At 36.3% G+C, this 23,863-nt stretch overlaps 1 protein-coding gene across 1 annotated transcript in view; it reads right to left on the reverse strand.

The window, feature by feature from the left end:
- Positions 1–3,000: 3,000 nt before the first annotated feature.
- Positions 3,001–23,863, reverse strand: part of PMS1 (PMS1 homolog 1, mismatch repair system component) — a gene marked incomplete at its 3' end in the record, with an annotated part of 75,469 nt that continues 54,606 nt past the window's right edge. The window contains exons 7-12 of the mRNA XM_080689620.1: positions 23,667–23,810; positions 22,624–23,498; positions 12,865–13,350; positions 9,368–9,498; positions 4,183–4,343; positions 3,001–3,162 (exon numbers count right to left, since the gene is read on the reverse strand). Coding sequence (XP_080545746.1) covers positions 3,001–3,162; positions 4,183–4,343; positions 9,368–9,498; positions 12,865–13,350; positions 22,624–23,498; positions 23,667–23,810 — 1,959 coding nt within the window. The remainder of the gene's footprint in view (positions 3,163–4,182; positions 4,344–9,367; positions 9,499–12,864; positions 13,351–22,623; positions 23,499–23,666; positions 23,811–23,863) is intronic.

Raw genomic sequence — 23,863 nt, forward strand, 5'->3', positions numbered from 1 at the left:
ATAAAGGCTGCAGTGGTGAGAATCCACTGGCGTGTTGCTAGGATTAATAGAAAGAATGAAGACTGGGGAAAGGGGGCTGACTAGGAATTGAACCCAGGGGCTTTCTACCTCTGAGCTACACACCCAGCCCTTTTTTTTTTTTATTGTTTTGAAACAGGGTCTCATTAGGTTGATGAAGGCCTTGTTGAGACTGGCCTAGAACCTGCAATCTCATTGTTTCAGCTTCCCAAGTACGAAAATTATAGGTGTGTGCCACACATCTTACTACAATGAAGATTTTGGAGTTTAAATTTTTAAAGTTTAGGTGAGATTACCAAGAGATGTATAAAAGGTGGCTCTTGATTATTTGTGCTTATGAAAATAGAAAGCAGTCGACAATGTCAAGTCACTTTTCATTTGGTCTTGCAATAAACCTTAGTTTTTTTTTTTGTTTTTTTTTGTTTTACCATTTATCTACCCTTGTTAATGGTAATTATCAACACCTGAAATGGAACTAGTAAAGTACTAAAGTGGATGTGTGTACTCAGGCAAATCATTAAATCATTTATTTTCTTCCATGTAAAACTGCTTGGATAACTTGAATTTTTTGTTAATCATTATGAATCCACAAACACTAGAATGCCCTAAATGCTACTTCTAAGAACAAGTCTAGTTCATTTAAATGTTTTAAGATCACTCCTGGTTTTAATTTGCTTGTTAATTCTAGTTGTTAGTAATCAACATTTGGGTGTCTCATCTGTATTATTTGCTTTACAGTAGGTACTGTGAAGTTTGAACCCATTTCTGGTTTTAAGAGTAGACCCTAACTCAAGTTTCTTTAGTGGCTCCTGCTCTACCCTCTCCCCTTCCAAAAGAGACTGGAGGAATTTAGCAAAAATATAATGAAAATAAAGACAAAGCTGCCTCAAATGTTTAGAGAGGGAAGAATGTGTAATATTTACATTTTTAGTCAATAAATTAGGCCATGGTGGGATGGGTTCTGATTACTGCAACCTGGGCTACAAAATTGGATAAAATCACAGAATCAAATAGCCAATGAAAACAAAAAATTTTCCATGTGAATTCAGGCCTACCATTTTCCAAAACATCAAATACCTAAAAACTTCGCAGTCACAGTGGCACCATGCAGTCACATTCCCGGCAAAACATGGGCCCAGGAGAGGCCTGCAGGCCTTGGCCAGGCTGGGATCCCCAGTCACATCCTTGGGTATCAACAGTACTCTGGGGGCTCAGAGTCCTTTTCTCTGGCCAAGGCCTAGAGAGGAGGCAATGGGTCGTCGGGGGTGACTTTCCTTCGCTCTGGGTGTCCCCACCTCGCCCTGAGCTCCCATAGGGGCTCTCCCAGTCCTCAGCGGCCGTTACCTCCATCCTGGGAGCCACGGCCCCACTGTCACCGCTGGCTCCAGCCATCTTGCCTCGCGGGGGCTGCTGGGGCTGCTGCAAGGGCTTGTGGGGCGGAGCGTGGCGCGGGCCAGAGGCCCGGATGGACGCGGCCGGGCCCTGCAACAGGGCAGCACTCTGCCTGGAGGACGTTGAGGCACCAAAGTGATTCAACCAGAGACAGGCGTCCATCCCTTAAAGTGGTGGCAGGGAGTGTGTTATATGCCCGCTTACCCCCCAAGCTCAATACTTTTGGACCCACATGACTATTTCTCATGGCGGGCAGTATACTGGTGGTAAAGGACAGTAGCTCGGACATTACTCTGAGGAGCACCCGCAATCCCAAATTTGTTAGGAAGTTGAAACAACATACAAGACAACTGCTTAGCATATCCAGTAAATAGGTTGTCAATAACTGCTGCCATTACTACTGAATTGATATGGAAGAATAGAGAACTGGAAAGAAATGAATTTATCTAAGAGGCTGTCAATATGAATACAGAATATACTGGCGACAAAACAAAAAGGTGACCATATGTTCCCTTAATTTATTCAGTTCATTAAAAGGATTACCACCAGGAAGATGCTCCAAATTTACATAAGGGAATAAGGGGAGGGATAGTATTTGAGTTATGGGAAACAGGACGACTTTGGCAGGCAATAGTGGGCTACAGATAGTATTCCAGCTACTTGTAAATCAACACAAAGATCTTAAGAATATAAAGATGATTCATGAGAATTACGGGACATGGTATGTGGAGACTGTATCCAGTATAACATATTATATTCTACACAACAAATATATTTATTTAAAATACATCTGAGTATGTATAAAAGTATGGATATAGCATGGTTACCCTGGACACTCATTGTTGGGAGGGGGAAGGGAATACAGGGGTAGGGAGAAAAGGCACCAAGCACTGTTTAAATGTATACCATTTATTTTCAATAAAAATGAGTAAAATCATATTTCTGGTAATAAAAAATATTGGTGCCGTGTGACCTGGCTTTTGAAGGGGCAAATGTACAGAAAAAAAAAAAAAAAAAGATCTTAACCTAAAATTTCTGTTAAAAATTTAGATCGTCCCATTTTGACCCCAAAGGCCAATAATTATGTAACCAAGAGACAGCACCATCCCTGTTCTTCCCAAGATAGAGGTAAGTTGGTAGGATTTCTGAAGTTATGTTCTTTTTCCTCTGAACTTCATTTCCTTTCTCTCCTACTTTTAAAAAGATAGACAACTTCTGTTAGATACACCCAAGTCTGTGTAATGTATGAATTCTCCCTGAACAGGATGACCTAGTAAAACAACTATCCAAGAATACTAGGTATTTTCCAATGTAGAGTCTACAACTTATAATTATTATAAAGGCTATTATTGAGAATAAAACACATTAATCATCTTTAGTAATTTATTTAAACATCTTATAATTTTTCAATATACAAAAACAAGCTAGTGAGACAAGATTTTTTTTTATTATACAAACAAGCCAGTGAATTCTCATTTATAAAATAAACATCTGACACATGATAATACAAAAATGCTTTAAAAATGGACTCACTGTTTTAGGACCACATCAATTTCAACAGTAACTCATTTTCTTAAACATTTTTTTAAATCATGTGTCTGGAAGGTGTGTTAAATGATGAAAAAATGGACGACCATGAATACATCCTTTAATTTCATTTCTAAACTGATGCTTCATTCTATAGATGATATCTTGAATGTCCTCTTCTGATAAGTGCATGGGTAACTGTCTGCAAAGACGCACTGCTTCTCCCTGTGAAAAGAAAGTCATATACTTTACCATGATATACCCTGAATCAGAAAATACACCGTTGTAGCAGGAAGACATGATTATTTTCATCTTACTAATTAACTTTAGATTATTTTCATCTTATTCAGCAAACCTTAAGTATCAACTATATTACCTTACATGGCATTTACGCTTCTATTTAAATAAACTCTCGCCGGGCGTGGTGGCGCATTGTAATCCCCGCGCTTGGGAGGCGGAGACAGGAGGATCGCGCTGGTTCGAAGCCAGCCTCGCTGGCTTAAGAGACTCTGTTTCCACATAAAAATGTTAAAAAATAGGTCTGGGAGTGTAGCCCGTGGGAGTGTATCCCGGAGGTAGAAGGGCTTCCAGGAACCCCAGTACCACCAAAATAAATAAATAAATAAAAAAACTCTCATACAAAGACTATGGGGGAAAGACATACTTTTTTTTTTCTCCTGTGTACCAGGGGATGGAACCCAGGAGCATACTACCGCTGAGCTAAACCCCCAGCCATATTTTATTCTTTTATTTTGAACAGAGTCTCATTAAGTTGCTGAGGGCCTTGCTAAATTGATGAGGCTGGTCTCAAACCAGTGATCCTATAGTCTATAAATATGAATTCACTCTAAAGATATGAATTTTTTATTTTTTCAGTTCTGGGGATGGGACCCAGGGGCATTTGATGTCCGAGCTACACCCCTGCCCTATGCTTTATTCTTTATTTTGAAAGAGGTTCTCACTAAGTTGCAGAGGGCCTCACTAAGTAGTAGCTAAAGCTGTCCACAAACCGCGATCCTCAGGTCTCAGCCTTTCAAATGCTGGGATTACAAACGTGTGCCACCATACCCGGCCCACGATGTGAAATTTTTAATGTTTTTTTTTTTTTTCTTTCTAGTAGTATTTCCTTGTTGTAGAGAGCCTTTATGGAAACCATCTCACTATTTTTATAACATTTACTACTTTTTAAGGGATAATTAAGTGTAACTTAAAAACTCGTCAAACTATATATTCTATAATGCATACCTCTAAATAACTTCTCACTTTGAGAGGTCTACATTCATAAATCTCCTTTGCATTTTTGTTTAATATGGCATTAAGAATTTCTTTTAAATCTGTTACTCCATAGAATGGGAGACAATTGGCCATGCCTTCAATTTCCAAGTAGTTTTCAGTAATGGAAACTCCTATGAAAAAAAAAACACAACATATAGACACAGTGATGTTAGTTATAATTCTATTTCGGAACATGTCCATTAAAAATAAAATCGCTGTTAAAACATTTAGCAAACCTTCATCAGAATTTAATATAACTAGGACAAAGTTTTGTTCCTCAGTTGGAGAACAAAGAGTAATTCCCCACAGTATTTCATATTCAGTCATAAGTACTCATTGACACCACATGTGCTTTATATAATTTAATTTACTTTGTTACTGCTGGTCTGCTCCTTACATTTGTTTGGAACATTTCTGACTTTGGAGAGAAAATGAAGTCCCATGATATTAAAATAAAACTGGCTTAAGTGTTTTAGCAACTGCTATCCTTCACATTCTAGCCCACTGTTTTAATATCTAATTTAAAGGCCTAAATTATTCCTATGGTTATTTTAACTTACAAGTTATAAAGAATAGTCGCATAGTAATTTACCAACATTATTATTAATTCAAGGAAATGAAATATTAGTGTTTATTAAAAATATCTTACTGGGATAGTATTTTAAAACTGACATGTTATCTATTGCTCCAACTATTTTACATTATTTAATAATTGAAACTAAAAACTAGACACATGCTTGGATGTATAACTAGATAATCCATAACAGCACACATTCCAGAGCACATTTGGCTTTATAATACATGATTTTGGCCAGGTGTGGTAGTGCAGGCTTGCAATACCAATACTTGGGAGGCCGAGACAGGATGATTGAAGATTCGAAGCTAGCCTCAGCAAATTATTGAGACCCTGTTTCCAAATAAAAAATAAAACAGGGGGATGTAGCTCAGAGAAAGAAGACTTCTAGGTTCCGTCCTCAGTACCACACAAAACAAACCACCACAAAACCCCCCAAAACAAAACACAATTTTGGAAAATGGAGATTTTTGGCTATATCCATGTGATATTAGTAATATTAAAGTCTGTATGTTACCTAGAAGGGAAAATAGCCCAATTTGGATAAGTAATAGCTATCAATGGATAACAAGTTAAAAACAATGTAATCTAACTTGAATAGTTTCAAATTCTGAGACTCCAATAATCTAATCCCTAACCCACTCTCAGTTTCAGACCTCGATGGCAATGCAATGATAGTAGACTCAACAAAGCTAGTATTCTAATGTCTTTTCCCAGTAAACACTAGAGAATAATACAATATATTATGAAACATTAAAGAGATACAGAGTCCAATAATAGAGGAATGAGAGAGAGAGAGAGAGAGAGAGAGAGAGAGAGAGAGAGAGAGAGGCCTGAAACAATGTATACATAGGCAAACAGTAGCAGAATATTCTAATTCACATCACACACACACACACACACACACACACACACACACACACACACACACACGAGGCTGGGCATTGTAGCACATGCCTGTAAATCTAGTACTTTGGGTGGCTTAAACAGGAGGGTTGCAGGTTTGAGAATAGTTTTAGCAATGTACCCAGTCTCTGAGCAGCCTAGTGAGACCCTATTTTAAAAATAAAGAAATAAATCTACAGAATTTATGGTGGATATGGGTGAAAAGTATTTGGCAACAAAATAGGAAATTGCTGAGCAATACTTACTTTCTGTTTGTAAAATTTTGATATGGAAAATTTAAGGGATATTTGGAGCTATGTAACAATAAACTTTCAAGAAGTTTCCACAAAATTATGTGAAATAATCCCCAATTTAGGGGGGGAGTGAATATATGGTTTGACAAGTTTTTACTTCCTAACATATGGAATTCTAATTGAGAACAGAAACCTCATCACAAACCCAAGTTTTTAGGGTCACATTAAAAATCTTCTCCTCAAAGCCAGATGTATTCTTTCTCTCTTAAAAAATGTGCCTATTCTTATCCATAAGATGTTCTGTGACAATTACAAACTGTTGATTCAAAATTTTGTACAATAAACTAGGTGTGGTGGCATACTCTTGTAATAACAGTATTCAGGAGGCTGAGACTGGAGAATCGCAGTTCGCAGACAGCCTCAGCTACTTAGTGAGGCCCTCCACAACTTAGTGACACCCTGTTTCAAAATAAAGAATAAAAAATAGGGCAGGAGGTGTAGCTCAGAGGTCGAATGCTCCTGGGTCCCATCCCCAGACCTGCCCCCCCCCCAATATATATATATATATTACAATATAATAAAGTTCTCCCTAAATGAGAAAGATAGGGTCTTTCAGAAAACAAAAGTTAATTTTAAAAAAATGGGAAAAGACAAAATAATGAAGAAAACATGAGTGCTTTACACTTGATCTATCATTGATATGGCAAATCATGCTCATGATATCTTATGTAAAGCTTATTTCAATCAAATCAAATCACTTTTCAGTGACTTTTAATCATTTTTGCATCTTTGGTGCATGCAAAGTACCTGGCCTTCAGTAGGATTTAAAAACCACTATTTACAAACTCAGCATCTGTCAGAGACAAACTTTCTGAGTAACTAGAAATAAACATGCTCTTGGAACAGATAGGACAGTTATCCTAAATGTAGCAAACAAACAAACAAACAATGGAAAAAGGTAATAAGTAAATCATAGTAAAAGTGTCTACTTCAAAGGCTATTAGGAAAGATTAACTAGATTAACATATTTAACTCAAAGTAATACTTTGTATGCAACAGTTATCTGTTCAAGAACTATAGGTATAGCCAGGTTCAATGATGCGCACCTGTAATCTCAGTACTTGTGAAGCTGAGACATGTAGTTTGCAAGTTTGAGGCCAGCACATGATAATTTATCAAGATATTGTTTAAAAAAGATGTGAAAGCTAAGGAGAAATGAGTAACAGGAGGAACTCTAGATGAAGAAGGAGATCCTATAGAGGAGCAAACAAGGCTACCGAACTGAGGGGACAGGAAGGGGGAAGGATACTCTCTAAAGCACATGATGTACTTAAACATCAAAGTCAATCACTGAGCCAAGCATGGGAAGGAGGGATGGGGAGAAAATGGGGCGGTGATTGGATAGGGGCTAATTGGGTGATATGTGCATGTATGTCTACACAAGTCTTGTATCCCATTAAGATGTAAGAATACAATGCACCAATAAAAAAATTAAAAAATAAAATAAAACATAAAAAATAAAAGAATTAAATGTATTTTATAAAAGCAGAATGCATTTTTAAAAACTTGTAATTTGGTCAAGCACAAATAGATATTTGAAATCTAAATGAGATACAAACCCCATTTAGAAAAGCAATAAAATTTTAAAATCCTCAGTACCACACACATACACACCCCAAACAACTATTAGTTGTTGATGAGCCTACTTTTCCCCAAACACATTGTTTTTAAATAGACGAGCTGGAATTTGAACAATCTGTACCCCAAGTCTAAATAGCTATAATTTCTAAAACTGTAACATCACATAAAATTACTTAAAGTTTGGAACATATACATTTTCTGTATAGACCCAGCACTAGACTTTTGTAAATTCTCTTTAATTATTATATTATTTTTGTGTTTCAGTAGAAAGATATTCCTTTAATAATCTTTCTTTCAGCTGGGTGTGGTGGTGCATGCCTGTAATCCCGGTGCTTGGGAGGCTGAGACAGGAGGTTTGAAGCCAGCCTCAGCTACTGAGTGAGGCTCCCAGCAACTTAGTGAGACCCTGTTTCCAAATAAAGTATAAAAATCTTTCTTTCTTTTTTTTAATTTAATTTTTATATTCTTATAAGTGGAACATGTGGAGTGAGGTGTACATTTACATTGTGCTTCATGCCCTTCCCTCTCCCTCCCCCCTCCCAATAGAGAGTGTCCAGGTTAATCCTGTTGTATTTATGCTATTACACATATTCGTATGTAGCTCCTCCATTGAACAACCTCAGCTTTCTTCCTCTCCTCCTCTCCTATCCTTCCGTTCAATCTTTGCTGAGATTTCCCCTCCATCATCTGGAATCCCTCTGGTATTACCACTACTCCCTAGCTTGAACATATTAGAGAAAACATATGTCCCTTCTCTTTCTGTGCTTGACTAATCTCACTTAACATAATGTTCTCTAGTTCCTTCCATCTTCTTGCAAATGCTATCATTTTATTTTTCTTTATAGCTGAATAGAATTCCCCACTCCTGGGTATCTTTCCAAAGAGGTTAAAACCTTTCTTTCTTCGCTTTGAGTATAACAACTTTAGGGGAAGTAGGTGACACTGGAGTCATTTTACAGGGTGCCTCTTACACTTTGACAGCAGCGGAGGGACGGCCCAGGAAGTTAGGGTAAAAGCTAGTCCATAGTGGAAACAACAGAAAAAAGAAAAGGCCAGCAAGAAAAACTGAACTCTCATACAAATTTTCTTTTTCTCTTCCTACCCCATAAATTCCCATATAAGCAAAGAGGACTATAAGTCTTTTAGCAAGGCTGCTGATGCTGAATCTCTATTTAGCAAAACAAGAAAATATAAAAAGCAAAGAAGATACCCATTTTTATTACACCATGATAGTATCCTACATACTTATTTTTATCATCTAAAAAGTATTTTAATAATTTAAATAAAGCAGCATATATGAATACTACAAAATAGCAAAATTACAAAAAAATCATCTATTTGATTAGTCAGAAAAATGCAAATGCAAGATATTGAACTGAAAATGATGCCAAAATTGCTCATTTCAAGAGGTGATTTTGCTGAGTGTGGTAGTGCATGCCTGAAATCTCAGTACTTGGGAGGCAGAGATAGGAGTACCACAAGTTCAAAGGACAGCCTCAGTAACACAGTAAGACTGTCAGCAGCCTAATGAGACCCAGTTTCAAAACACAAAATAAAAAAATAAAGGGATCTGGGTGTGGCTGGGAGATAGAATGTCCAGGGGTTCAATCCACAGTATCCAAAAAAAAAAAAAAAAGGAAAGGAGGTGCTTTTTTTTAAGTAAGTCTGTTTTTACAGAGTCAACAATGTCTTTAGAGAAAAAAAATATACAAATATACCAGAAGATTATCAAACCCAAACGTAACTCTTGGAGCAAGACTTACTTTTCCATGTCAGGAAATAATAAATTACATCATCATACCTGGTATCAATTTTATCTTGAAACCATTTGCTACAAGACGAGGATCCGACAGGTAGGTTGAGCCACTGTATGTTTGCTCATTTGTTGCCATCTTACACAAAGCTTCTAAATATTGAGATCCATTAAAAAGGCTAAGAAAGGAATCATCGAAACAGTGTTAATCATTTGACAGAAATACAAGGTATAAGTAGCCCTGAGAGAAATTTTTCCATTTCTGTTAAAATTTTATAGGTGACCTACTGTATATAGTGTACAGAAAATATTAAAAAGACAAAAGATAACTTCTATTCTTAGAATGTTATAAACGCAATGTGAAATTTAAAAACTGGCTCTCTAAACATAACAATGAAATGAAAACTCTATAAATAATCCCCTTTAATTTAAAACAAACATATTAACACACTGTCAAGTTATTCAAGTCATACATCCTGTCAAATTTTCAATTGCAGTCAAAGTTTCTTCAATAACAAAAACATTAAACATACATCTTTCTCTTCTAGGAATTTATAAATTTATCAGTTCAACACTTGGGACACTTCTGTCAGTTATCATATGAAATGATTCTGAGCAGTGTAGGCCCTAAACAAAATACTGAAGAAGCTCAAATTCATCTAGCATACAAACTGAGCTCTTGCACTGGTTTTAGGCTTGGCCAGGACCTCATAATATAACTGTTATTGCCACAAGGTGTATGTGGGAGTGATATGTGAATGGTGAACATTTTCCCATTTGCTCAAGGCATATTTGAGTGCCTACCGTGTGGCAGGCACTATACTAGGTGTGCAAGGTGCTGTTTTATGTTCCAGAGCTGGATGATGTGCTATTTCACTGTACCCCTGGGCCCTTGAGAATGCAAATAAGTATATTTTCGCTTATCGTCTCTGAATGGCCTAAGACTCACTCCACTGGCCATGAGAGTAGGTACCACACAGACAGCTTTGGCTATCTAGCAAGGGTACATTCTGAAAACCAGTCCTGAGAGCTGGGGATGACGATGATATAGCAACTAACAGCCCAGGCGCTACAGTTACGCTGTGTGAATTGGAATCTTGGCTCCATTGTGTATTTACAGGCTGCGCAAGCCTGGATACATTACTTAACTGTTTCATCTTCTTTATCTATGAAATGTAGACGATGGCATACTTAACCTCATACCGTTGCCGAAAAGATCACAAAAGGACAGAGCAACATTTCTGCCATATAGTAAGTGCTCAATAAACATTAGCCATTATTAACTTTGTGTTCTATAGATATCTCAGTTATACTGAGAGGTAAACTGGCACTAAAATTTCAGTGAGAAAAATAATACATATCCATCATTACTTGTCAACACTGTAGAACAGTCTATAAGTCGGTTTTGAAAAACGTATCATTAACTGTAAAGGAGGATGACACGTTTCAGAAGAATGGAAAAACAATTCTGAGTTACATTTTTTTATGATCTCTGTTCAACTAAGAAAGAATTCCTTTCAGGCTAGTGTGGGCCCAAATAGTAGTTTTTAAATGTTTTTTTTTAATAAAAGCAGAATGCATTTTTAAAAACTTGTTATTTGGTCAAGCACAAATAGATTTTTGAAATCTAAATGAGTTATAAACCCCATTCAGAAAAGCAATCAAATTTTAAAATTCTGCCACGCCCTTCCTCTTTTGGAGGGAACAAAGAAAAAGCATCACTAGGTTTTTGAACTGTTGTAGGACAGTCCAAAGCACTGTTGTTATCATTTGCTGCCGCTGCCCTCCTCCTCCTTCTCCTCTTCCTCCTCCTCCTCCTCCTCCTTTGTACTGAAGAATGAACCCAGGGGTATTTTACCTCTGAGCTACACCGCCACACCTATTTTTAAATTCTTTATTTTGAAACTGTGCCACACTAAGTAGCTGAGTTTGGACTTGAATCCACAATCCTCCTGACTAAGCCTCCCAGGTACTGGGATTACTAGTATGCGCCACCACTCCAGGCTTAAAGTATTATTTTCTAATTCATTCTTTGACAGTTTTCTAAGCCAATATTTTTTTTCTTTGTGGTACTGGGAATGGAACCTCCGAGTAATACTGTATCTCTGAGTAATACCCCCAGCCCTCTTCTTTTTAGTCATTTATTTATTTATTTATTTATTTATTTATTTATTTTGCAGTACAGGGGATGGAACCCAGGGGCATTCTATACCCCCTGCCCTATTTTTTATTCTTTATACTGAAACAGAGTCTTACTACGTTATGGAGGGCCCCACTAAATAGCTGAGGCTGTCTGTAAACCATAATCCTCCAGTCTCAGCCTCCTGAATGCTGGGATTAAAAGCATGCGCTACCATGCCCGGCTCTGCTTTATTCTTAATGGTTCTAAAACGGAGTTATCTAAGATGTGTCCTCCTCAATAAACTGTTATCATCTTTTAAATGTTCCAATTCTGATATCCTTCTCCCTTATTTTGTTGTGTCAGACTAAAACAGAAATATTGTGTATAACAACATGATATTGTATAATAGGTCAGTTAGTATTTATTTTTACAGAAAGCAATTTGATCACATAGAATCTAAAAAGGAAACACCTCATTTTATAGCCAAAACCAAAATCCATTCAGGCAACAATCATCAATGGATGGAACAATCAGATAGAAAGGATGACTGGCAGCTTTACGGTGAAAGACCAGGCCGTTATCTGCTGGAACCCAGTGGAAAGTGCGTTTAATGGGATGAGATGTGAAGCAGAGCCGCACTCATTAAGCAGTCCTACCAGAAAGTAGAATCCCTCAGCCAATTCCAATCAAACACAGAGGAGAATCAAACAAATGCTACCACAGGAAAAAAGCATCTGTGGTTAAGTAAGAAAGCCATTTTTGCTGGGTATGCTGGTGTATACCTGCAATCCCAGCTACTGGGGACACACCTGTAATCCTAGCTACTGGGAGGCTGAGGCAGGAGGACTGCAGGCTTAAGGCCAGCCTGTGGGGGGAGGGAAAAAGGGAAGGAAGTAGGGAGAGAGGGAAGAAAAACGGAAGGAGCAAGCTGGGGGGTTAGCACCCCTGGGTTTAGTCTGCAGTACCACAAATGGTGGGGGGGGCATATTTGAGAAAATAAAGGGAGTAGAAGTTATTCTCAAATGCTTTAGCATTTGAAAGAAAATGTGTGTGTACAGATAAATAAAATGTGCTAAATTGATAATTGTTGATAAATGCATTCACTGCCTAATTCTATTTTTATGTACTTGTTTAAATGTTATAATGGTTCAAGTTAAGAGTCACAGCAACCTAACTTCATAGTTACCCTAGGGGAGTTACTAATGTACAGAATAAATGACCTTCTTTTTTATTAATGCAGAAATTAACTATCTAGAATATTTGAAAATTATTTAAAAGCAACAAATTTTCTTAAAAGATTAGAAATAAGATTCTTAAAATATATCACTCATCCCTACTAGAAAACATTACGTTTTACCTTCTATTTCTAATATAGAATGAATAACTGTTCTAAGAGTTAAATAATTTTATTACTTCACCATACCTCTCTGTTAATATAATTGGCTTTTCCAGTTGCTCTGTAGGAAGTTTATGATTCTCAAGAAGTCTTTTAAATAGCAGGGCTTCCTCTACTCTGTATGGATTTAGTAACATTACCTCTGTTTTGGATGTAACTAGCCACGCATCAGGAAACTTGAGATGGCGAATCAAGCAAAGTTCATCTTTCTCTTCTAAGTTGAATTTTTTTTGTTTCTCAAAATTTATTTTCAAGTTTTTCATAGAAAAGGGGATCTGTACTATTTTAATATTTTCACTCCTTTTTTTTTCTGTTTGGGACCGAAAAAGCTCATCAAGTTTTGGCTGATTAGATAATGAAGTTTTCATCTTGTGCTTCTGTGCCAAACTCCATGCACTGGTGGGTTTCATCTTTTTTCTGCCATCTTTCAATGATATTTGTGAGTCCTGCTCAATGGCCTTCTTCATTTGATTATTGTATCGTTCCAGGTCTTTAGTTGCCTTTTCCTCATATCTAAGAATAAAAATTAAACAGAACTAATGAGTCATACTAAATACATTAATCATCTGAAGTAAATTTTTATACAAAGAAGCATGTATTGGACTAACTCCTAATAATGTAATTATGATAAACTCTGAATGAAATATAAAAATCAATTATTTAAAACAGGCACTGAATGGAGGGGGAAGGGCATGAAGCACAATGTAAATGTACACCTCTCAATATGTTCCACTTAGAAAAAATAAAAATTTTAAAAAATTTAAAAAATAAAATAAAATAAAACAGGCAATGAAAAACAGCCAAATTCAGGCAGAAATTGGAAAGGGTTCACATTTATACATTGATACAGCTGTTGCCCTGAGGGCTGTCCCCAGCATTCAGGGGGTGAGGAGTGGCAAGCACGCAATCATAAAGTTCACTTTTATTAGCCTGAGTCATCAGGACACATAGCTACTTGCTTCATGAACAACTTGAAATTGAGAGAAAAATCTGAGAAAATCCCATGTGTGGGAAACCAGAGGAAAAAAGCCAAATGAGCTAAACAGAGATTTTAGCTGCTGCCCAGTACAGGGGAAACAGAGTTTGAGTTTGAATTACATGTGGTTTTATGGCTTGGTAAACACCTTGGGCTTTCAATTAAAACTGGAGGAGGGCCAGGTCTTAGGTTAAAACAACCTATTTCCGAGAAATAAGGAAGTTGCCCTTAGGACTGAGGGCAAACCCTCAGTAAACCAAAACCCACTCCACAAGCTCAATGCGATCTGTAATTTAAATATCTCCTAAAACAAAAACCAATACTTCCTACAAGAAGAAAACAGAATCCAGAGTTTTAAACACAGCACCTATAATGTCCATTACACAATTAAAACTTACCACTCAAGCAACAAAACAGAAAAATGTGAGTCATGGTCAAGAGAAAAAGTGGTCAGCAGCAGCCAAGCTAAGTAGAGCCAGATGTTATAATTAGCGAAGAAACATTTAAAAATAGTTTTTTACAAAATAAATGTCTAAGGACTTAAAGATCCTAATGGGAGAATAGAAGGGGAAATCTCAATCGAGTAGTGGGAATTATTAAAAAAATGAAATGGAAATTCTAGAACTACAGATGCAAGACAGCCAACAATTCCAAAGCAGAATAAATGCAAAGAAATCCACAGCTAAGCGCATTAGAATCAAACTGGTGAAAACCAAAGATTAAGATAAAATTTAAAAGCAGAGAAAAAAATACAAAGGGGGGGGAGGAAGAAGAGAAGGAAGAAAGGAAAGAAGGAAGAAAAAAGGAAAAGAACATAATCAAGAACAATGTACAGCTGGATGGCAGTGAAATCTTTTAAGTGGCAAAGAATCCAGAGTTTATGTATATCCAGTAAAAATAACCTTCAAAAAAGAAATAGGTATTTATAGATAAGAAAATTTTCCAGCATATCTACACTATTAAGGGATGTTCCAAGATTTAAATGGAACCATACTTATCAGGTTTTTATATTTTATGTGAGATGGCATGTTAACCTTAAGATTATGATAAATTAAGGCACATAATGTAATAAAGCAAAAATTAATGTAAAGCCAACGGAAGAATTAAAATTAGATACTAATACATATTTGTTCAACTCTAAAGTAGCCTCCTCTGTCTCCAATAAAGAAGAAGAAATCAGAGATGGAACAAATAGAAAATAAATTTAAAAATGGCAGAACTAAACCCAATGTTATAAATGTTACATGGAACAAATATTCCAGTATAAAGATAGATATCAAACTGAGTTTAAAACATAACTCCCAACTTTATGTCTCTAAGTGTTTTATATTTTATGCTTAAGAAAGCTATAATGGCCATCATAAAATGAAGTAAATTTCAAGACAGAAAGCAAGCAGAGATAAAGGTGCCATTAGGGAAGTATAAAGACAAAAAAGGAGTCTTGGGAGGCCCTAATCATGATCACAAATGTGTGCCCCTAATAACAGAATGAAATTATGTGAAGCAAAATCTTACAGATCTAAAAGTAGAAACAAACCCAGAATCATAGTTGGAGATATTAATACCTCTTTCTAGGCAACTGAAAAACTAGACAAAAAAGATTAAAAAAACAACAAATTTATTAAAAACTATCAGCAATACTATCAATCACTTCCACTAGTTGATGTGTTAGAGCACTATCATGCAGCAACTGCAGAGTCCAGATTCTTTTTAGGTGAACATGGAACAGTCAAGACAGACCATGAGCTAGGCCTATTCTGGATTAAAATCTTAGCATTTTCTCAGTGTTAAATTAGCAATCAAAAACTTACTTAGAAAAGCCCCAAATATTTGGAAACTAAACAACATAATTTTATTCATAGCAGCCTCAAACTGGAACTAACCCAAATGTCCATCAAATGGGAATGAATGAACAAATTCTGGAATATGTATAAAACGGAATGTTACTTGTCAATTATAAAATGAACTACAGATAGATTCAACAACATTGATGATTCACAAAAATATGTTGTTGAGGCAAAGTCAGATAAACATCATATAATTATATATAGATGAAATTCAACTACTGATAAAAAAAAACCCAAGCAATAGAATAGAAATCAAAACATTGGCTGCCTATGGAGATTGGTTGAGAGATGGCAGAGGGTTTCAGCAATATAGCAAGTTCCTATTTTAAAACCAAACAAAAAGGGCTGGAGGTAATAGCAAGACTCCTTCAAAATAAAAATAAAATGGGTGTGGAGTTGTATCTTGGAGGCAGAATGCTCCTAGGTTTGATCCCCAGTACAAACAAAACAAAACAAAACAAAAACAAAAAGGAAAGATTTTAAAAATGTATTGGAGCCAGGCACGGTGACACATGCCTGTAATGACAGTCCTAGGGCAGATGAGAGAAGAGGATCGCAGGTTCAACGAGTCTCAAGAAGAGACCCTGTTTGAAAACAAGCAAACAAACAAAAAATTTAAAGGCCTGGAATATAGCACAGAGGTAGAAAGCCCCTAGGTTCAACCCCCAGTACCACAAAAAGAAAAAACAACAACAAAACAAGTTTTGGGGGCTCAGGTGTGATGGTACATGCCCATAATCCCAGTACTTAGGAGGCTGAGATAGGAGGATGGGAGTTCCAGGCCAGCCTCAGCAACTTAACAAGACCCTGTTTCAAAAAATAAAATAAAATAAGGCTAGAGAGGTGGTGGCCCAGAGATAAAAGCACCCTAGGTTCAGTCCCCAGTAACACACACATACATACGCACACAGTGCTGGGGCACAGAAACAGGCACTCAAAAAAAAAAGTGAGAGAAGAAATAAAGAGATGACTAAACAGTCAATTCTTGATCTGAAGAGTTCCTTAAACAATCTGCTGTAACATTAATATGAAATATACTATTCCCTGAATGCTGCAAAAAATCTATGTATGTTAACAATATTAACATTTATTAGATACTGATAAAATTATAAAATCACTATAATAAGCAAACAAAGCAGCAAATATATAGTTAAACTTATAATGGTTTCACAGTTAAATGGTTTTTCTACTACAACTACTTTTTCTCATTTTAGAATCATCAATTTAAAAATATTCCTATAACACATCCATACCATCTAATTTAATTTCATTTCCAAGGTACAAAACAATGGATATTTTAAAGTTATACCAGATAAATAGTTAAAAAGGTTTTTCTTTTTTTAAAATCAGTAATAAAAGGAGTCAAATCAAACTTTTAGAGCCAAAGACAGCTTAGTGCAGCAGTTGTATCAACTCCCTATTTTTGTTTGCAGGTTATACTTTTATTGGTATTTTGTGATTATACATCACAGTGAAATTCAAAGGAATACACATACATTGCACATGTCACGTTGTGTATTTTCCTATCCAAATGTCCACACTTGTGTGTGTGCATAAGAGAGTGAGTGAGTGAGTGAGTGAGAGTTAACACAGAGTTAAAATGTGTCATGTAGTTACAGTGCTTGGCACATAGTAAATGGTGACATTGTTCTCAATTGCTATCAAGAAACACAAATCTGGAACTGGGGGAGCAGCTCAGTGGCAGAGTGTGTGTTTAGCATGCAAAGCCCTGAGAGGATTCAACCTCCAACACCAACCCAGCCAGCCAGCCAGCCAACCATCAATGAACAAAACAAACCCAACAAAGAACACCGATCTTATAATGCGTGGACCATATGACTACAGGTTGATAACTAAATACTGTGTTAAATACTTTTAAATTAAGATTTGTGTGTGTGTGTGGTACTGGGGTTGGAACCCAGGGGGTTTCTACGTCCAGGCTATACTCCCAGACCTATTTTTTTATACTTTATTTGGAAACAGGGTCTCACTGAGTTGCTGAGAGCCTCACTAAGTAGCCGAGGCTGGCTTCGAACCTGTGCGATCCTCCTGGTCTCAGCCTCCCAGGTGTGGGGATTACAAGCGTGCGCCACCACGCCCGGCCTTAAATTAAGATTTAAACGTGGGATTAGAGAATTAAAGTTATTTCTAGCATTGTACTCTTAAGAAACGGACTGAATTGTACTGTTAGTAAAATGCACATGATGTTTGAAAGGGAAAACCTGAATAGACATGCCAAGAAAATAAAAATGATAATATTAGCATCAGAGAGTTGCCACACTGGCCACACAGTGTGCCGCAGATCCCCTCCACAGGTCCACAGCTTTCTCATAAAGACCAATCAAATAACTGTTGGCTTTGCAAATGATTAGATGCTGAGATGTATATTAAAACTTCAAGGGATCTGTCAAAACAGAATTATTCTATTCTATTACTTCAGTTCATAATTCCTGAAAAGTTTATATAGTTACAGAAAATAATATTACCGAGAGTACTGTAATAAATGTTAAAAGTGAGACTAAGTGATAAGAGGTCACAACATAGCATGTATTTGTACTCCGTACATGTCAGTTAAATGAAAGAATGTTAGCTGGATAATAATGTTAAAAAAAAAAACCCAGTTCCATTGCAAACTACATGAAAAATGTCTCCTTTGGTTACTTACCATTCCATAATCACAGTGCTTAAAGTTATTTCCTCCCATTTTTATTTAGAACCTGAAGTTCTGAATTAGTTAATATAAAACATATGATTTTCAATAGTTTACTTTCAAGAGGTAGCAGAAATAAGTATTTTTAGTGCTTGGGCATTCAAAACTCAAGATTTTTCCTGTGTGGTGGAAAATGAGTTCAAGACAAAAGTCACCATTTGTAATTAATTACAACGTGCAAATTTTGACATATGGTACTAATCTTTTGATTTACTCAAGAAGTCACCTTAATTAGTTCCTTGGGAAATGTAAAAAGTTATGTCCAAAGGAATATCAGATAAATGTTAAGTAAAAACAGCTGCTACCTTTGTATTTAAAGCCATTAAAAGATTTAGTAAACTGAATGGAAAATATTCACCCTGATTTGTCAATATGAATTCTGTCTCTGAGATTAAAGATTGCATTTAATTATAAGGTTTATTTACCATTTTCAACAATCCTCCAATTGTAGTGCTACTCTTAGTTGTTTTAAGTAGAAATATACCCCTAGCTATGTCAAATGAAGCTCAAATGAACACCAACTGACTGAGAGCCTAGTGGCTGGGCACAGAGTTTAAACCTGGATTCTAATCCACTCAAGGAAAGAAGAGGAAGGCAAGGGAGTACCCCCCCCCCAAACACCCCAGAAAACCAGAAAGACTAGTTAAAAAGTGAAAAGTGACACCCACTCCAAAAGTCTCAGCTCTCAAACAGACGTTTAACAGTTAGAAAACCCTGATGATGTTCTTAGGCTTTCAGGACATCATCTTTTCCACCATACGCCCTCACACTCTGGTTCCTGCCATAGAGAGAACTATTCTATTCCTCAGTAACGCCATGTTCCTTCTATCTTGACAATTCCCTATGCCCTCTGTGGTTAGTTTTTACTCAGGGAAGCAATTTCCTTTCCCATACATGAGATTAAGTCCAACTGCCAAGTGTTTATAACTCCCCATATATCTTAAAATTCATCATATGTTAATGATTACTACTTGTTTAAGTGAATCTTCCTCACTACATGGCATTATTGATGAGTAGGGAGAGTATTTTGTTGGGGGGGGGCAGGTCTGGGGATGGAAACCCAGAGGCATTTGATCTCCAAACTACACCCCCTGTTCGATTTTTTATTCTTTTATTTTTTGAAACAGGGTCTCACTGAATTGCAGAGGGCCTAAGTAGCTGAGGCTGTCCGCGAACTGTGATCCTCTGGTCTCAGCCTCCCAAATGCTGGGATTACAAGCGTGCATCACCACGCCTGGCGAAAGTATGTTTTATTTCGAACTGAAGTGACTACCTGGAGCACATAGGGCATTACATGCACAAAGCCCTCAATAAAGATGTCTCGGCTGGGGGGAAGGAGAAAGGAAAATAGAAAGAAAGGACAGGATAAAAAGGAAAGACGGACTGAAGGACTACAGAAGAGGCGTCTACTCATATCCTTTTAATATTCCTTACAGAATTTAGGATCATGGAAAGAATTCTAAAGTAAAGACAAGAAAAAATGTTGGTGTGATCATTGGGTGTGATGCCATTTTTGCTCTACCTTCTTCCTGATCGTAATTTTGGACTCAGCTCATGGTAGTCCTTTGCTCTGGAAGATTCTAATGTAGAACTATGTGACATACAACTACACCTGATTCCAAGATACCTATGTTTACCAATAGAGTTCTAGTTCTGGAGTCCAAATTAAATTGAATCTGGGCTTAGGAAATGAAAAATGTCATTCACATCAGAGAAACTCCCTTTAACATATTAAAAACGCTGATTATGGGCCGGGTGTGGTGGCGCACACTTGTAATCCCCGCGCTTAGGAGGTGGAGACAGGAGAATCATGCAGGTTCGAAGTCAGCCTCGCTGGCTTAAGAGATCCTATTTTCAAATAAAAATAATATAACAATAGGTCTGGGAGTATAGCCCGGAGGTAGAAGGGTTTCCAGGAACCCCAGTACCACCCACCCAAACAAACAAACAAACAAAAAAACCTCTCTGATTATAATAACAGAACAAGCAATCATTTTTATATGTCAGTGACAACAATCCACGATAAGCTAGCTACACATTTTTATCAAAAGCTAGCAAAGAATAACTATAGTTAGAATTCAAGTGTAGTTCCAAGGCCTGCTCTTGACATTAATGCCTCATTTGTCTACCTGATGACAAAAAAACAGAAAAATATTTGGATTCCAGAATACTACTTCATGATAAACCAGTTTATAATGATTTCTATTAGATTCCCAGCAATCTGACACCTTAGCACTCAAGAGGAGAAATAATGCTGCCATTTTCCAAAAGGCAACTGAAATGATACCTGTTATTTTAAGGTTCCAAGGAACAGCCAGCCTGGGAGATTTCCATTTTAAGCTGTTACCCTGTCCCTGTTTCATGAGAAGTGAAAACATCTATGGTTTGTTCCACTCTCAGACCCTCTCAAATTATTAACTCTTTAGGCAATGCAATTCAACCTCTGTGGGCTTACTGTATTTAAAAGTTAAGTGTGAGGTGTGCATGGTGGCACATGCCTATAGGCCCAGTACTTGGGAGCTTGAGACAGGAACATCACGGGTTCAAGGACAGCCTCAACCTAGGTAGACTGTTTGAAAACAAAGAATAAAAAAGGCTAGAGATGTAGCTTGGAGGTAGAATGCCCCTGGATTCAATCTGTAGTAACACACACACAACACACACACACACAGTATGCTCATCTTATTTTTTAAGCTGACACATAAAAACAATACATATTTATGAGGTAGCATGTGATATTTCTATAAAATCCACTAATTTTTAAACTGCACAACTGTCATTTAGGTAAATCTATGAAGACAATCATAATTGAGTGAACCTTAATGGCATGAGTATTCAAAATAGACTTCCAAAAGCCTGACATTTATGAAATAGTTAAAAATTTGAACATTGAATATTTGATGTATTAAGAAATCCATGCTTTTAAAAATATTATGACAATATGGTTATATTTAAAATAAAATATGAATGTATCTTTTAGAGGTACATACTGAAATATTTATAAAATAAGATGATAGCATGCTTAAGATTTACTTCATAATAATAAAGGAGGAAGAGGGAAAGTAGAGGTATGCATGAAGTAGAACTGACCATGAGATGATGGTTGGTTGGAATAGGACAATCAACCCATTTTACTGTTTTGTCTACTTTTAGGTACATTTGAAAAAGGACAAACTGTGACCACCACCACTCCCCTTAAAGGGGGAGGGTAAAGAAAGAAGTTAATTTATGAAGGCTTACAATATTGGTGTTAATAGTTGTCTTTATAAGACTGAATGAGCTAATTAGAAAGAACTGGTTAAGTATCCATGTAGTTTATTACCAAATATAAACTGGATAAGAGATTACATTAAAAATTTTCCCCCAGATACTTGCCATAGTATTGAGATTCTTGAGATAACAAGAGATGACTTGAGCTAATATTATCCTCTTTCACTTTCTGGTAGAATAGCTCACTCAAACATAATTTTTTATGTTTATATTAAGAATCCTAAGTCAACCAGAAATACCTGTCATATTACTTTGGAACACTTATTTCCACCATCTGATACAAGTAATATTTCAACAAGAGACAAATCAAACCCCTATTTACATACCAAAACATCTACTATAGTTTATAAAATTACTAATAAATAAAAAAATTTTAGAAACAAACTTCTGAGTTATACTGATCAGGGTATTAACACCACTAAATTGATCCTGAAACAACGGCACTTTTTGCACTGTGTTACACATTTTGAAGACCAATTTTAAAATGGGAGTATTAAAAATATTAAAAACATCATTGTTTTAAATGTTCTCAAAAGTTTTATTTCATTTTTTTTTTCAGTGCTGGGGATGGAATACAAGGTCTTGTGCATGCTAGGTAAGCACTCTACCATTGAGCTATATCCCCAGCCCAATTTTAACTGCTTTAATACAAAGGCTTTAAAAAAAATCTTGCCAGAGAAAAGTTCTTCATAAATCAAAAACTAAATAGGAGAAAACACTGGTTTTAAATTGAGAAGAATGGAAAGGCTTTACCAAATAACTTAATTATTTATTGTCAGAAAGAGCAATTAAGGTTTATTAAAAAAAAAAAAAACCTTCCAAATCAACAGCCAAAAAATACCAAAAATGATACTGTGGCCAAGCCAAGAGACATTTTCCATTCTGCTTTTCCATAAATAAGTAGAAAACTTTTTTTCAACCAGTGAGTCATATAGAATGGAAAGAGTCAACACTCAGGTCACATGCAAGCTCTGGAAACTTACTTCAATTTTTCCTCTTTGCTCAATGTCTTCCACAGTTCTTCCATTTGTACTGTCGCATCTTCCAAACTAACCTTGGGATTTTCTGTGAGAAACTGAGCACGATGATCTTGAATAAAAAGGGCACTTGCTAACATGGGCTTCTTGATTACTCGATTGCTAATTAAATCATAGGCTGTAAGCTGCCCAGATTTGTTATCTATTACATTTGATTTTCTGTTAGAAGGACCATCACTGAGATTCTCTTGTTCAAGGCTTGGATGATGATTGTTACTCAGTTTACATATTAAACTTTCTTGAGGCATTAAGATTTTCACAGGTTCAATGTTGTCCCCCTCTGAATTCTTAAGTGCCTTTCCCTTGCTCCAGTCGTCTGCACACATTTCCAAAGGCATCTCAGGAACTGCTCCTTCCTCACGTTCCCCGTGCTCGTCTACCTGACCTTTACTGCTGCCTTCTAATTGAGTTTGTTCAGGAGAAACAACACAAGTTTCCCTGTATTTGCTCTGCTGATCCTTCCATGATAAATTACTCACTGGGAGGTTTTGAAATGTCTTACTAGTGTCCTTATTAATGCTAGAGTTTTCATTACTATCATGATCTCCAATACTTATCTGGGGAGCTGAACAGTGATTAGTGTGTTTTCTAGATTTATCATTATGTACATCATTTTGGAAAGGAATGGCTGAAGTATCAACATCTGGGTAATTATTTCCAGATGATTCCATTTTATTAAAAGGCCCATCTGTTTCTGCTGTTTTACTAACAACCATGTCAGCTGAGGAAACATCTGTTTTATTATTTTCATAAGGATTTGTACTAGGTAGTGGTCCATAACATGTTGTCATCAGATTTTCAAGAGCAATTAAAACAGAGTCCTAAAAATAAAAATTAACAAATATTAGGGGAGATTAGGAAAACAACAGGCAAGATTTCAAATAACGGTAAAAAAGAAAAATACAAGCAAGTCCTTGTTATATGAAAACAGAATTGCCTAAGTTTGTACACAGCATAAATTAATATTAAAGTTATCAGAAAATGGTTACCTTGTTCTGTAGTAATACTTGACTTTTATCTGGTGTTAAATTTACATCCACATCAGCTGTGGGAACATCAATTTTCAGAAAGAAAATGGGATACAAACGAGTAGATTCCTTTAAGCACTTCATATTGTAATAACGTCGGATTAACTAGAAATATATGTAATGGATAAAAGACAAAAGTACCAGGTAAATAAAGATAG

The sequence above is a fragment of the Muscardinus avellanarius genome, assembly GCF_963383645.1.
Source record: "Muscardinus avellanarius genome assembly, chromosome: 2".
NCBI lineage: Eukaryota > Metazoa > Chordata > Mammalia > Rodentia > Gliridae > Muscardinus > Muscardinus avellanarius.